Source organism: Xiphophorus couchianus, chromosome 4, assembly GCF_001444195.1.
Source record: "Xiphophorus couchianus chromosome 4, X_couchianus-1.0, whole genome shotgun sequence".
NCBI classification, from domain to species: Eukaryota; Metazoa; Chordata; class Actinopteri; order Cyprinodontiformes; family Poeciliidae; genus Xiphophorus; species Xiphophorus couchianus.
This window is the reverse complement of record NC_040231.1, coordinates 11613981-11629030: the sequence shown is the minus strand read 5'-3', so window position 1 is coordinate 11629030 and position 15050 is coordinate 11613981. Positions and strand designations below refer to the sequence as shown.

The window sequence follows — 15050 nt, the reverse complement described above, 5'->3', positions numbered from 1 at the left end:
TGTTCCACACCATTCAGGTGCAAAAATGTGAACGGTCAATGCACAGTCTCTAATGAAACACCTGATTAAATACAACTGCTGTGACTTAATACAGGTTTTTTGTGTAAAATTAACAACCTCAGATCATCAGTCTTAATAAATACAAAATGCAGTTTTCAGATGAGGATTTCATTTATTAGGGGAAAAAAAGCCATCCAAACATGCATAAATGGCCAAGTTTATCAGCATAATGTCCTGGGAAGATTCTATTTCAGGTACAAGTCCTGAGTTTGATTCTCAGGACTTGATTTTGATTCCATTTCTTTATTTTTTTTAAATTCAGAGGTGACCGCAAAAACAAGAATCCCTGGGTTCAAGGTCATGAACTGATGGACATTCTCTGTTTGGATTTACTGGTAGAGAGTGAAATTCATGGTAGAGAGTGAAATTCATGGCTCCATCAACATCTGCAATTCTTCCAGATTCTGAATCAGCAAGGCAGCCCAAGACCATCAGACTACCACTACCATGCTTGACAGTTTTAGGATTTTCTTATTTTGAAATGATGGTTTTATGCCAAATGCAACCACATGCAAAGCTTCCAAATATTTCTTTTTTTAAAATATATTTTAGCCTCCTTCCTGTTCTTTTTAAGCAGTTTCTTGTTTCTACAGGTCAGGCAGTAATAAGCCCTTGGTGCGGTTAATAAAATCCAAACAGAAACGTGGTTGCTGACAGTTTATTTGTGATTTAATAAAGAGGCCAATTGTATTTTCAAATAGGATTAGATTGGCTGGATAGCTTTTTTCCCTTAATAAGTGAAATTGTGACAAAAAACAGCTTTTTAAATGACTAAGACAATTTTTTCTGGCATTATAATGAGTTTGAAATCTCAAATCTTTAAAAGTGACAAAAAACAACATAACTGTACATGTAGTGATAAAGGACTTGGCATAAAACACAAGATGCGGATAAAAAATGTCACAACTGGCTCATAGTGTGCCCCATTAAAAACAAAATAAAAAATATTATTGATGGGGTCAAACATAAAAATGCAAGTACCAAAAACTAAAACATTCATCAAAAGACTATGAGTTTAAAGATGATTACAACAAGCAATTTAAGTTATCATAAATATTTGCGTTTTGCATCGTAGCCATACAGAGATTTACTTTACCGGTGTGTATAGAGAGAAAGGATAACTCTGAAAGCTAAACAGCTCTGCTGGCCACAGTGACATGTGGTGATGAGACCTCTATGGCCCATTAGTAGCAGACTGATATCCTACTTCCAAATTAATCCACAGACTAATCAAGCATGGGGATGTTGGTGCACGATGGAAGAGCAAGAGCAGAGAGAAAGATTGAAAAAGATGGGGGGAGGAGATTAGGGATGAAAAAACAGGCAAAGACAGGTAGAAACAGAGCCACAGACTGATTGTAAAAGACGGACAGGAAGCGTCCAGAGATGTGATAACTAGGCAGATATAAACAAGAGGGAGTGAAACAGAGTTGTGAGGATAAGCTGTGTATTGATTTAACACAGTCCACCACCCCCAAATCTTTTATATTCACACAAATGAAATGTGTGTATCCATACACGCACGGTCCAACTCTGGGGTCATTTGAGCCTCACCACTCCGAGTCACACTGCAGTACCTGAGAGTAAATCTTATTTAATGTTTCCCTAATTAGAATCAATGGAAGCCCATTTCCAAACCCTGGGCTATTGTTCTGTTCTCAAACAATCAATTGGGACGGTGAGGCTAGGGATTGGGCTACAGACAGGTAGGCTGTGTGAGTGTTCCTGTCTGTGAGGATGACAGAGATGCAGGAGGATTTCGTGTGTGACAGAAATAAAAGTAGCTATTTAACAGAAAATAGAGATAGGAGGAATATTTGGATTTGTCCTCTATTACAAAGGACAACCTTTTGCTATATTAACAAGACTAAACATAAAGTTTATGTTGCGTGGTAGGACACACTCATCCTCTTGGCATGCCAACATAAACACAGTGTACGCAAAATCAGTTTATTCCATCATTTCAATAATTAGTGTTGCAGAAGTCCCAATAAGCTGTCGTGCAGCCATTCAGCATATTGGCCTAGAGCAGAATATGCTTCAGCTTTAGGCAAAATGGGCTTTGGGGAGCAAGCTGCTAAACACCGCTCAATCTGCACAGCATGTGTGTGTATGTTGTGTGTACAAGCAGACGGTTAGCTAGAGAGCTAACTCTAGTTTGATGTGGTTGCCAGATTGGATTTAATCCGGATTAGGGTTACGGCTGTTCTCCTGCCCACCCTCCCTGTTCCTCCTTCTCTCTCTGTCTGAGAAACACTCTCATTTAGGCTTAATCTCCCCGCGTCTCTACCTGTCCCTGTCACTCTCACTCACTCTCGCTTGCTAGGTGTTCACTCGCCGTGCTTTGGTTTTTATTCTCTGAAAAAGCAGCCAATCCAACAAAAGTTAAATTCATATATTTATAAAAGAAAATGATCTGAAAAGATAGGAGTAGAAAAAAAAACAGAGATAAGCATTGTTCCAAACAGCTGTTTTTTTTTTACAACTTGTGTTTGTGTGCGAGCTCTCACTTGTAATGATCTTATTGTCCGACTTTCTATTTGCAGGTTAAGACAGTTCAACACTCTGACACAGATTACACACAGTTGTTAGATCTGAAATGTGTGTGAAAGTCTGTTTTCTTACATGGCTTTTTTGGGGGCAAAGCCAGCTGTGGGTTCAGGTACGGGCTGTTGTCTGCATCTATTCGGCGTTTGTATTTTTGTCTTCCACCGCGAACCCTGTCCAGACGAACACCTGGAAGACATATCAAAGAAAGAAAACAAGTATTATTTTTGTGAAGGCAAAAGAGACACTGATAATAAATAATAAACACGTCATGGTTTTAAGCACATTCTAACTCAAAGAAAAAAACATGTGAAAGCAGACATCTCCACTTAAGTATGTGTAGTTTTTTGCTTGTTAATAAACTTATTTACTCATTTGTATGTGTTTTTCTATTTTTTCTAAACTTTTTTTGGACTTTTAGAATCGACTGAAAGCTACAGAGACACTACTTTAGTTCCAGTCTTTCCCACACTGTTTCTCTGGTTTTCTGGCTTCTTGTTGCCCAATCTCTGCCTCCCGATTGCTGTCTCCCTCTCTGTCTCGTTAATTAATTGACACAAAGGAGTCCTAATTGAATTAGGCCTATCCCTCAAGGGATTGGATGTTACCGTGGTTACCACTTAAAGGTGGATAAGGAAGACAGAGGTGTTATGTGCTTTAGAGGAGGAGAGGGAAAGACTGAAGACGATAGCAGCAGAAAGGAGAGAAGAGCAGGCCTGAAACACTCTGAAAGTTTTGAAACCACACAGAAATACTTTTGTACTTTTGTACCAGTGAAAATGAAAGCAAGTAACTTGGGTTGGGGGAGAGAGATTAAATATTTGTTCATAATTGTTTTTATCCTAATACCTTAAAAAATTTTGCTTTATGCTAAACAAATGTGAAAGCGTTGATGGCACTTTAAAGATGGACAAATTTGCAATTAAAACCAAAACCATGCACATCAACTTTTAAATAAAGCAACTAAATTTTATGAAATGTATAATTATGGCCAGCTATAAACATATTTTCCAACTGCAAGCTGTATAAACTTAAAAGCTTATTGGGTTTAAGTGTCACAGGAAGAGCGTATTTTTCTAATGAGTGACTGTGTAGCCTATAAACATTAACACCAGATATCAAAATGCGTATAATTAAAGTGTTAGACATTAGGTATTTTTGCTATCCAGGAAAGGGCTTATAGATGAAAGACTAATGACATGGCCTCCTTCCTCAACTGACCTAAACCCGGATAACAACTTATGGACCTTTCTTAAACAGGACATTTAAAAGGGAATGAGAACAGCCCAGCTCTCTGAACAGTGTCTGGGAGACACCTGCAGTTGATGCAAGAAAAATTTGATCATCAGTAGTTTAAAAAACTGACACATTTCATGGATGGGAAGTTTGTTGCTGTTATTGAAAGAGGTTAGGTCATTGATTTGTAGCTTGACAAGTCAGTTTAGTTGCAAATTTTAAAAGGTCATTTTCAGATTACCCAGTGAAAATAAAAAGTCAAATGGGAAATTTTTTTTCCTTTAATTTATTTGCATAATAATTCTGCCCTCTACAGTTGCCCAATAACGGTGCATACACAGATTTTATAAGAAAGCCCAAACTTCACCCTTACTTATATTTTAAGGTCTGAGGTTTGTTCTAGTCCATTATGGCCACTGTGTGTGTTTTATTGACAATTCTAATCTAAAATTCTAGACTTTCTTTACCTATCTCGACCTGCTATAGGACCGAAGATGTGAATTAGCTAAAAGCTATAATCTGGTACTGGGTGTCGAATGGTGACATTTATGTTAAAGCTGTTTGTTGCCCCTTTTTTAAGTAAAGTTAATTATTATTTTGAATTTACTTAAAGCACTCTAAATAACTGATAAAATGGCATCTGTCTAATAATTGTGCACACAGTATGTACATAGACAAAAATCTCTGATTTTTCTTCATTTTTGACATGCAATTGGTAGCAATTTCAAAAAGTGGTCTCTAAAATATGCTGAGAATAGTACTACCTTTATTATATGACAAAAAACGTATGTTTTACTAATAAACAGCAACACTTGGAAAGAGTTTCTTTGAGACATTGCACATTTAAATTATTTCACTGTTTTTTAACTCTACACAGGAAAGCAAGAAAGATTTGATCGCTCACAGAGATCTAAATCATTTGGAAAATATGCTGACCACATTCAAAACAACAGAGAGGTTTAACATGAAGATTTCAATTGCCAGAAAAGGAAAAATATCACGAAGGATAAACCAGGCCTGCGAGTACTTATAGATATGCTTTATATTTAGAATATTTAAACTGCACACAATCCTTTCTGAATGGCGTAGGCACTCATTAACTCAACGGTGTGTGTGTGCGTGTGTGTGTTCATGTATGCAACTGCTTGAGGCAGAGATAGGGGGACAGAAGGACTGACAGTCCAGGTACAGCAGGGGGCCCAGTGTCAGCAAACGGTCAAGAGACTCTTAACACTGGGAGGTACATCCCTACTCAAACACCTATTCTGTGCTTTTTCATCTCAGATACACACTAAAACTACATCTATATTTCTGTAACCCACACCGCCGTGTTGTGTTTGTAAGCCCTGACAAGAAGCACGCTCACAAAGCACTTGGGTCACTGGTGTTCCTGAGAAGGGAGAGCAAATGGAAAAGCAGACGTAGAAATGGTAAGGGACAATAAAATGAAGTGCAATTAAAATTTCTGGCTCAAGCTATCATTAAACCGACACTGATCTGTAGAAAAATGCTCAGTTTAAAATCAGCACAAAAAACGGCAGGGATCCCCTAAAACAACAATCGTGACACCACCAGCATGGCCACAAAATTAAAAGGCAGCATGACATCAAAACAGAAATAGAATTAAAAAAAAGAAAGCAGCTGCTGTAATGTTACCTGTGTGATAAGAGAACCCACAAAAATACCAGTGTCTACAAATAAATCTATTTAACCTATTTAACTTATTCAGTACTGTACATAGACTAAATATTGTATTAATTTATAATAGATCATGTGGACTCTTATAATTGGTTCCTTTTTTGTATGAATATCATTAAATAGGACTATATGTTGAAATAATATATCAAGACGACTCAATCTGGAATATTATTCCAAATTCTAGTTTTTATGAAAATGTTCATTTAAATGGATGGTTGATCATTTAATGCCCCGATATATAACTAACTTAGACAGAAGACTTGCATTAGCTCCTCTTATGGTAAACCAATGTATGTCTTTTCAATCAGCAATATCTAAATAAATTATTCAGCTTTACGTTTTGCAAAGAACTTGGTGGAATATCATATCATTTGTCATTAATCAAGGTATTTTTGTTGTGGCATTACATATTTTAAGGTTTCTAGAAGATCCCCCATTTGCCCTAGGCTGTAAATCATGAAGTGTTGGTCTCATAAATCAGATAAGGAACTTTTCACTTCAACTCTCTAATAAAGAGTTAAGCCTTTCAGCACAATATACTCGCATGATTTTTGAATACTTTCTTTTACATTCCAACTTTCAATTCTCTCTCCTACTCGTGCACCTAAAAGTCCCTGAATTCACTTCATAAAGTGTCCCTTCTAACTACCTCATCTATTTTCCACCAAATTAACTCTCTCTCAGCACTGATTAATGGTCAAATCTAAATGAATCAAATTAAAAATTGAAAATTATATTTCCAAAGCTCACAAAAAAGAGACAGGAGGAAGCTCGTAGGAGAGTGAGAGTGTGTTAACTCCTCTTAACAAATGAGCCTTCAAACCATAAAGAATGGGCGAGATAGGGGGAACGAAGGGAGGAGATGAGAGGGGAGAAAGACTAGAGAGAAGAGGGCTGTGGGGGAGGAAATGTGGAAACTAGAAATAATGAAACATAGAGGGAAAAAGAAAAAGGAAGAGAAGAAAGACTGAACACAAAACAGAATGTAATGAATAACAACAAATAAAAAAGAGCTCTTGTACAACATGGAATATGAGGAAAGAAAACAAATCTGAAGAAAACTGCATACTTTGCCTAAGAACATTAACTTTTCCACATTTGTCCTGTTACAACCTGAATTTTCTGTGTTTCATTTGGAACTTTATGCATCAGACCAACCCACTTCACATAACTATCAAGTGAAGTAAAAGACACATTGTTAAATTTTTTTTACATATACATTTCTGAAAAGTGTGGTGTGCATGTATGTATTCAAACCTCCAAATAAAATCCAGTACAAGTTCCCTTCACAATTCACCTTAAACAGAGTCAACTTGTGTGTAATTGACTGGAGAAGCATTAGTTGAAGAAGAAAATGATTGAAAATTTTTATTCATAATTGGCTCCCTTTGCAGTTTGCCATAAGTTAAGTGGAGGACAAAGAAAAGAATGTGCTCTACTTACATGAGATCAATCTGCATGCATAATGCTGTGTGACAATAAAAAAAAAAATAGCGCTGCGCATAATCCTAAACACACCATAACCATTGATATGACATTACATGTCAAAAATCTATGCAGGAATACTTGATAGGTGATTTCAGAGTGTTAACTCAGGTGGATTAAATATAAATGAACACCAAGTTAATTGTATTATGTAAACTTATGCAATGATGTGTCAAACAAGAAAAATTCTAAGCGGTGTGATTATTTTTGCATGGCACTGTTGATGGAGACAAACAGAGACCAGAGTGAAGTCCAAAAGAAAATATATCCAACTAACAACAGCCCTTAACTTGCACTCTCCCTTTAATCTCACACACAGAAAAAATATCCTTACATAACTGTTTCCCTGTCACTGGTGTGTTTCCTAACTTTTTTGCTCTTTTGCCAATATTGTGTTACTTTAGTTATTTTTCATATTTTCAGTTATGCACCCACATCCACCAAAGTGTGCTCACAAACACTGCAACAGTGATGAAGGTGAATGATTTCTATCGTGGGAATATTGCTGTCTGTCAATAGCCCGATCTCCACTGATCACATCACGATAGATTTTTTTTCTTTTTTACATTGTGCTGGCGTCACTCTGTGTCAGCATATGTGTGTGTGCATGTGTGTGTGTGTGAACAGATGAAGGATTGCAAGCGAAATGCCTTTGACACCTGAATGCACATGCAGGAGAAAGACAGAGGGGAGAGGAAAAGACAGAAGAGGATGGAAGGAAAAACAGAACACAGATTGATTTCAGATGGTCAATGAAAATGGTGAGAGAATTGGGGGATAAATAAGAGAGTCGTGGGAAGGAGCAAAGGGGGGAGTAGGTAGACAAATAAAATGAATGAATTTTTGTAGATCACAGCCAAAACGAGTGAACTATAGATAGATAGTGAAAAAAAAGCAAATTGTGGGAGACAAAGAAAACAGAAAAATGAGGGACCACATATTCCTTCAGTGTATTAACTGTGTTGAAGTCACCTTAAACTAGTTTTAGACTTAGATGTTGTGTATATGTGTGTTAAGCTGCAGTGTGGATGTAATAACATTACAGTTTTTCCTGTGCGGCTTTATGGACTGATGGGTGAGTGCAGTGGGCAAGACAAGAGTCCCATTTAAATCTAGTGTGTGTATCTGTTACTGGTATTACTTGTGTCTGAGGACATAAATCTGCTGACACGTTAACATTGCTGGGACTCATCCTTCTTGCTGCAAAGCGTAAGCCTTTTCAGCATGAAGAAAACGGCAAAAAACAGACCTGAGCATAACACTTAAAATGTAAAAGGTAATAATGAGTCATCATATAAGTATGTATTGCATGAATAAATATAGCCTGAATGCAGAGAAAGGCACACACAATGAAAACCGAATATTTTTTATGTGCAGCAAAAATGCTTAGAATACCCTGGTGATGTCAGACATTTGTCCGATGACAGAGATAAAATAAAGGCGGTATGAGCGAAGTTGAGAGGAGAATGTGTGGTGTCATGCAGTGATGTTTGTTTAGACCAGAACAGATCTGAACAGCCGTGCCTAAGGCAGTGGGCAGGTGGCTGTCACTGGAGTGTGAATTTGTAGCTGCGTGTGAGTGAGATCGAGTGAAGTACCAGAATAAGCGTGGTCTTCTTTGCACACATAACACAATGAAACTAAAATCTGAATATTCCACTGCACATTTAAAGCATTTTAAAAACACCTTAATAGAACTAACAATTATAAAAAAATTATAAAAAACTGTTAAAGTATCAAAATACATGTTTTCATATGTGTCTAAATTGTAGAAAAAAAAGAAAAACATGCTGCAATTTGTGAAATATCAAATACTGTCATTTCTATGCACCATGTGTATTGTTTAGGATTCATCACAGGTTTATGTAAAGCATGTGAACTGGGAGGAAGGCTGTAAAATTCACAAAGACCTACTGTCACAGAATAGTTTTACTATACTTAATTAATGATAAAAAAATTTGTTCTCTTTTCACAGTCTGTGAATGCTCAAATTGTCAAATAATTATTAGCTAAATCAATTAGGACGTAGGTTGCAATAATAACAACAATTATTTGGCGTGAGGTAAGTATATTTTCACTAGTGCAGACAGAGAGTCTGCATAGTGTAGCTTATGCATTGTTGCTATTTGGTCATAGCTGCCACATCTGAAACCTACACACACACATTATATATATATATATATATTTATATATACCTAAGCTACAATATTACATGTGTTAGAAGGTATTGATTAAAAGGCAAGGCAAAATACAAAGTGTGGTGATTGGAGTAAAAGACATTTAGAAGCAGCCCACCTTTATACTTGCCCGTCTAATTATTATGTGAGAGTGTTTCTGGTTGGAGCTTTGCCTGCTAAAATTCCTCCTTTCTTCTCTCTTCGCAAAGAAAGCATTCGTGAAAGAGAGCGGACCACTTAGGCCGATCTCTCGTCACTCCATTTCCATTATCGCTTCTTTCTAGCAGGGATGCAACCAGATGCCAGTAGCACAATCACACACAGTCATGCAGGACAGACACTACAGAGCCAGATTTAGGTACAAGGCTCCCATGGGGGGAACTCCAGACGCCACCAGTTGTCTAGCTCTCGCGTCTTTTGTTTTTCCTCAACTCTCGCCTCCTTCAATCTCACCATCACCCCCATTCATCCCTTTTGTCATTCTCCTTTTAGGTCCCTGTTGTTTATTTATCATCACATATCTATGCTATTTTTTCTGGATTATTACATATGTACCAGAGTAATTGAGAAAGATAAACTAAACACAAACTAGTTGATTCAGTTGACATGCTCTTCTTCAACCATATAAGTCAAGCAATCGTCTACATGTGTGCAGGGGCAACGAGGGTGGATGCCAGCCATCAAGATAGCTGAGCTTTCAGTCGAGTTACGATCCACACACACTACCAGCTGCACACACACACAAGTAGCAACACTCACACAGACTGAGGCCTTCCACCTGATCTCACTCATTAGGTCTCAGAGGCTATGGGGAGCAGGGCCAAAGCTGGCACTAGGTGTTAATTTGTGTGTGCATACGTGCGTGTGTGCGGCATGGCGCCAAGGTTTATATCTGCAGTCTGAGGACTTGTCCCTCTAGAAGCACAACCATCCCAATCCAGCTGGCCATTTATGACTTTATAAAGATGCAGGCATTGGATTCAACGCATTCTGCCTGCTTATTCAAGATTCATCTTTAAAGTTGCTGCTGAATCTGAGCAAATTTGTCAGTTTGAGAATATGTATGCTATATGTGTCTATTGAATACTGCTGGCTCCCTTGCTGCATGACTCTGCAAATTCCTTTCATATTTACATGTTTAATCTGTGTTTTCTAATGATAATAATTTTACAAATCACAGCTGATGTTAGACATGTAATGTCTGTGATGTGTGCAGTGTTTACAGTTAGGATTAATTAACATCTCCAATCTTACTCCTACAGTTTTTACCTGTGGTCTAGCTGCTCTATCATCCCCCTTACCATTTCTCAGTAGATTTGAGCCCCACCCCAATGACCTTTTGGTCTTCAGCTGACGCATCATTACGGCCCCATTAAAAATGGACAGCCAGCCATTGCCAGGGGGGTAGTTCTCATAATATAATAAGAATGTCTTTTTATTGTCTTGCTCTGGAAATTTGCTCCTACGTATTTGTGGGTAGGTTCCTAAGGTTTGTTCCTGAATGATTGATTTCCAGTTTGTTCAAGTACTGTTTTGCTCTCATCTTCTTCATCACAGTAGATGATGTCTAAATGCAACACAGAGCTGTGTCAGCTCATTCATAGATCAGGTAGTGTGTTTAAGACATGTATAAAAAATATCTGCTCTGAGTTGGTTTCCTGACCCTCTGGCCTCTTGTTCTTCAGGTTCCCATCTACACACAAACACACACTCACATACTGTTCCTTACTGCCTCACTTGCTCTTCATCTCACCCTCTCTGTCTCCCAGGGCGACAAAGCTAATTTGAGGCAGATCTTGCCCTAAGGGGTAAACTGCAGCATCTACACACACACATGCCTCCATGTCCCCCCCACTACACCCTGACCACTTTATCTTCACCTTTCTGCCGTGAGCTACCCCCTGACAACCACAGTTAGCACTGATGCTAACTGATCTAGCCACTTACCATCATCATCTATGCAATTTTGCAGCAACACTGTCAACACCAAGAAGAGAAGAATGAAACACACTAAGTAATGTTCACACACACAAGTCTGCTGAGGACTTCTTGCTCAATATAATACAATTTCTAGCCATGTGAAACAAGAGTGATGTGACATGTAGTTTATGACACAGGCTACTTCTAAGCATGAATAGTAAATAGCATGAATAGGAGGTGCTATACATGTATTATAAAAAGTAATGAAAATAAAATTCATGATGTCGACATGGGGAGCCTAGCATGAAATGAAATGAATCTAGATTCTTGTTGAAATTTAGCAGCAATTACAGTGGAAGTTTTCAGAAAAGATTCAAATTTGATATATGCCGACTAGCCATAATATGATCAACTTCTTACATTCGAATGCAAAAGGGGCTTCCTATAGATGAATTAATTGAATGTCTTAATATAAATATGGAAAGTTTAGACGTTAACACTGTAGTGATTACAAATATCATTGATTTGTCATATGAAAATATCAACAAAGAAAGAAAATTAAAATTTTTAGCTTTTTGAAACTTTCTCAAATTTTCCACTCAGAATTATATTAGAACTCAGATCTTTTATAAATGGTAGCATACTGGGAAGTGATGAATCTGTAGACGATATAGGTAATAGCTGAGCATGGATCAATTAAAAGCTTTTCCCAAAAGAACATTGTTATTGTCACAAAATAAGTAACAGTCCTCAATTTAGCTCAGCAGCTAATCAGTGCCATAGCTGAATGGTAAATATGCTAATGGTAAAAGATTTTTAACTCTGCTTTACATTAAATCTATTGATATTTTGCAAAGGTATAAGATGAATTAAAATTACCAATGAGAAAATGGATATATCAATTCTCCAAATGAGCCTTATTCATATGAAGAGTGGGACCCCTTGTATTAAATTCACACTCTGCACAACAAATGGGGTGGCTGTGGTCTGTCATGTTGATGTATAGATATGCAGCCTCATGTGAATGTGCATGATATATGTGTGTAGAGCAGGGAGGCAGTTGTAACAAAAGGCAGCTATTTGTTTGCCTGCTCTCGACAGAAACACACAAACACATGTCCCTCAGTTGCATTCCCTCTTTTTCCAATGGAACGTGTCATCCATCATTTTATTTTTTCGAAATTTGTAAGATTTAGTACATTGCTGTTATTTTGTTCTGTAGGTCCTCTGTAATAGAAGCACAATTTGACACAATTTTATGAGGTTTTAGAGTAATCTGTGCTAAGCTATCATAGCTTTGGTCTAACTAAAACAAGATTTCATCACCAAAGTGCCTTTAAATAGTCTTCTTTTAGAGTAACTTGTGTCAAACTGGTTTTAAGGTAGCAGTACATCCCCTTTGAAATGTTGGCTTTCACTATTAAATGATGAACTTAGAAAAGAGAATTAGAGCTTCCAGCCATACAAAGAAAGCTTTCTGGTTGTGATGAAAATCTCTAAACTCAGTTTTGACTCAATTAAGTTCAGTTCATTAATGTGGGGCCATAAATGTCATCCCAAATTACTTTGCAATATAGACCCAAATTACAGAGAAATGTACAATTAAAATGAACAAATATATTTCAATCATATGGACTGATTTAAATTCAATTACATGCATTTCTCCTTTTATCCTAAAGTGAAATTCAGTTTATAATTGGTAAAAAGGGATTTGTCCAAGAAAACCCAGGTGTGCTTTATCTAAATCATTATTACTTTAGACAACTTTTTTGTTCTGATTTTTAAAGTTACCCATGTATATAAACATAAAAACAATACTATTAAAAGGCTTCCAAAAAACAAAAATAAACAAAAAATAAAACATTGAAATGATCCCGGAAGTCCTTTATTAAGTAAACTTTGTCAGCTTTTATGTAAAGACTAAAATAATCTGCAATTAAGTACATTTGTCAGTACTTACTTTTCCTTTAAACTTAAGGGGATTCGAAAGTGACTTCTCATCCCTGAATATGTCACAATTTTTTAAAATGTTCCCCCAAACTCTTAAATAAAAAATGTGACTTTACAAACACCATAAGAAAGATGTGGTCTTTACACCAAGTGAAAGGAAGCAGACTAGATGTGTTAACTAGTAGACTATTGGAGTTGCCAATATTACATTCAACTACATGTGTGTGTCTGTTAACAGCCACATACACAAGATAAAACTCTAGAGATGAGACATAGGTTGTGCTATGTCAGATCAACTGGGAGAACAAATGCTACGACAGCAGCTTGTTAGAGAAAAGTGTCGGCGTGTGTGCGTGCGTCGGTGTGTGTGTGACTGCAGAAAAAAGAGTGACTGAGCAAGCTTAGTTGCTTGCAATTTCATTATTATTAAAAGAAAAATGTAATTGTATTTTTTGTTTCAATTAAAAAAATACTGCAGTTATTCTGTAGATGCATGGTATTCATATTTTAGAGTTTTTCCCATCACCGGAAACTGAACGTTTAAGGTTTTTTATTTTTATTTTACTACAATACTTTCAAATGGTCACATTGAACATGGAATAACTTGTCGTTATTGATAAGGAATAAAGAGCACAACAAATGTACGACACAAAACAGGATCAGAATCTGAGTGGTAAAAGACATGGGGAGAGACGAAGGGTGGAATGACTGGAGGGAGGGCTGGCACGGTGTCGGCACCGGCATGCTCCCTGACCACTGAAAGGAAGGGGGCGCGGGCCAGGTCTCCCATCAATTACAACCTTGACCCTTCTCTCCTCTCCTTTCTTGCCGTCTCTCACACACTTTCTGCCTCATTCAACCATCCTCCCCCTGCCTCTCATCCTCCCTTGGTCCCCCTCCTCTGCTCCTATAAATCAATCTCTTACCCTCCCTCCCCCTGTCCCTCCATCTCATCCCCAAGGCTTCTCCCACCTTCACCATCCCTCTCTCCCTCTTTTTCTCTATATACCTTCCTCGTCATCCCTCCCCACTCCTCTCTGCCTGTTTTCATCGCTGGAAGTGCAGTGGGAGTAGAAAGGTCAAAGGTGGGCATACAGGAGAGAACGAAAGAGGCAAAAGGCAACAAGGGAATGTAAAAATGAGAGAGTGAGTGCATTTAATCAAAGTGGTGTTGGAGCAGATAAAATCTTTTGGTTTTTGGCTTTATCCGTTTCTGGGAAGTTACTGAAAGTGTTGGTTGTTGTTTTACCTTTTTGTCTTCTTCATGTAAATTAGAAATACGTGCTTTTTGTGCACTTATGTTCGAAGGTTCACATTTATACAGCTAAATCTTCATCCTTCAAGAGCTGAGATGTTCTCTAAACATAGGCACAGGTGTTACCTGGTGTTGCATTGGGTAATGTGTGAGAACAGAAAGTTATAAAAGTGAACAAAAAAGTTACTCAACATGAAAATAATTGGAAAAACAAACAGCAAATCTAGAGGAGATTTCTAACTATTTATTTGTTTTACATGCAGGATTGTTTGATAACAACAATACACACTGATCTCTTTATTTTATTAGGCTTTTACTTTTACCTAAATATATCTTATTGCTAAATAACTCGGTGTTGATCATATTCCTAGTATATCTGCAGTCAGCATTTAGGCATGAATATTTGATCCTTCTTTTGGCAGCATTGGTAAAGTTCATTTAAGTTGGTTGGGTTCCTGGCACAGACACAGTGTTATTCACAGACATATATTTTCAATAGGATTGAGATCAGGGCCATTCCAGAAGCATAATGCTGCTTTTAAATTCTGCTTTATCTATTCTAAAAGCAGTTTGGAAGTATGTTTGGGAAGACTGCCTATTGCAAATTCTAGCTATGTCCAAAATGTCAGTCATAGGATAAAACCTGCATCCCTTAGGTGGAAGTGGTTAGAATGTTTTAAAAACTTTCTACCCACCATTCTTGTCTACTAGAGAAATATTTT

General features: G+C 37.3%; 1 protein-coding gene across 7 annotated transcripts in view; it reads right to left on the bottom strand.

Annotated features, from left to right (window-relative positions):
- Positions 1–15050, bottom strand: part of esrrga (estrogen-related receptor gamma a) — a 99447-nt gene that overhangs the window by 30348 nt on the left and 54049 nt on the right. For all 7 annotated transcript variants that reach the window (XM_028015803.1, XM_028015800.1, XM_028015805.1 and 4 more), the window contains exon 5: positions 2686–2796. In XM_028015803.1, coding sequence (XP_027871604.1) covers positions 2686–2796 — 111 coding nt within the window. The remainder of the gene's footprint in view (positions 1–2685; positions 2797–15050) is intronic.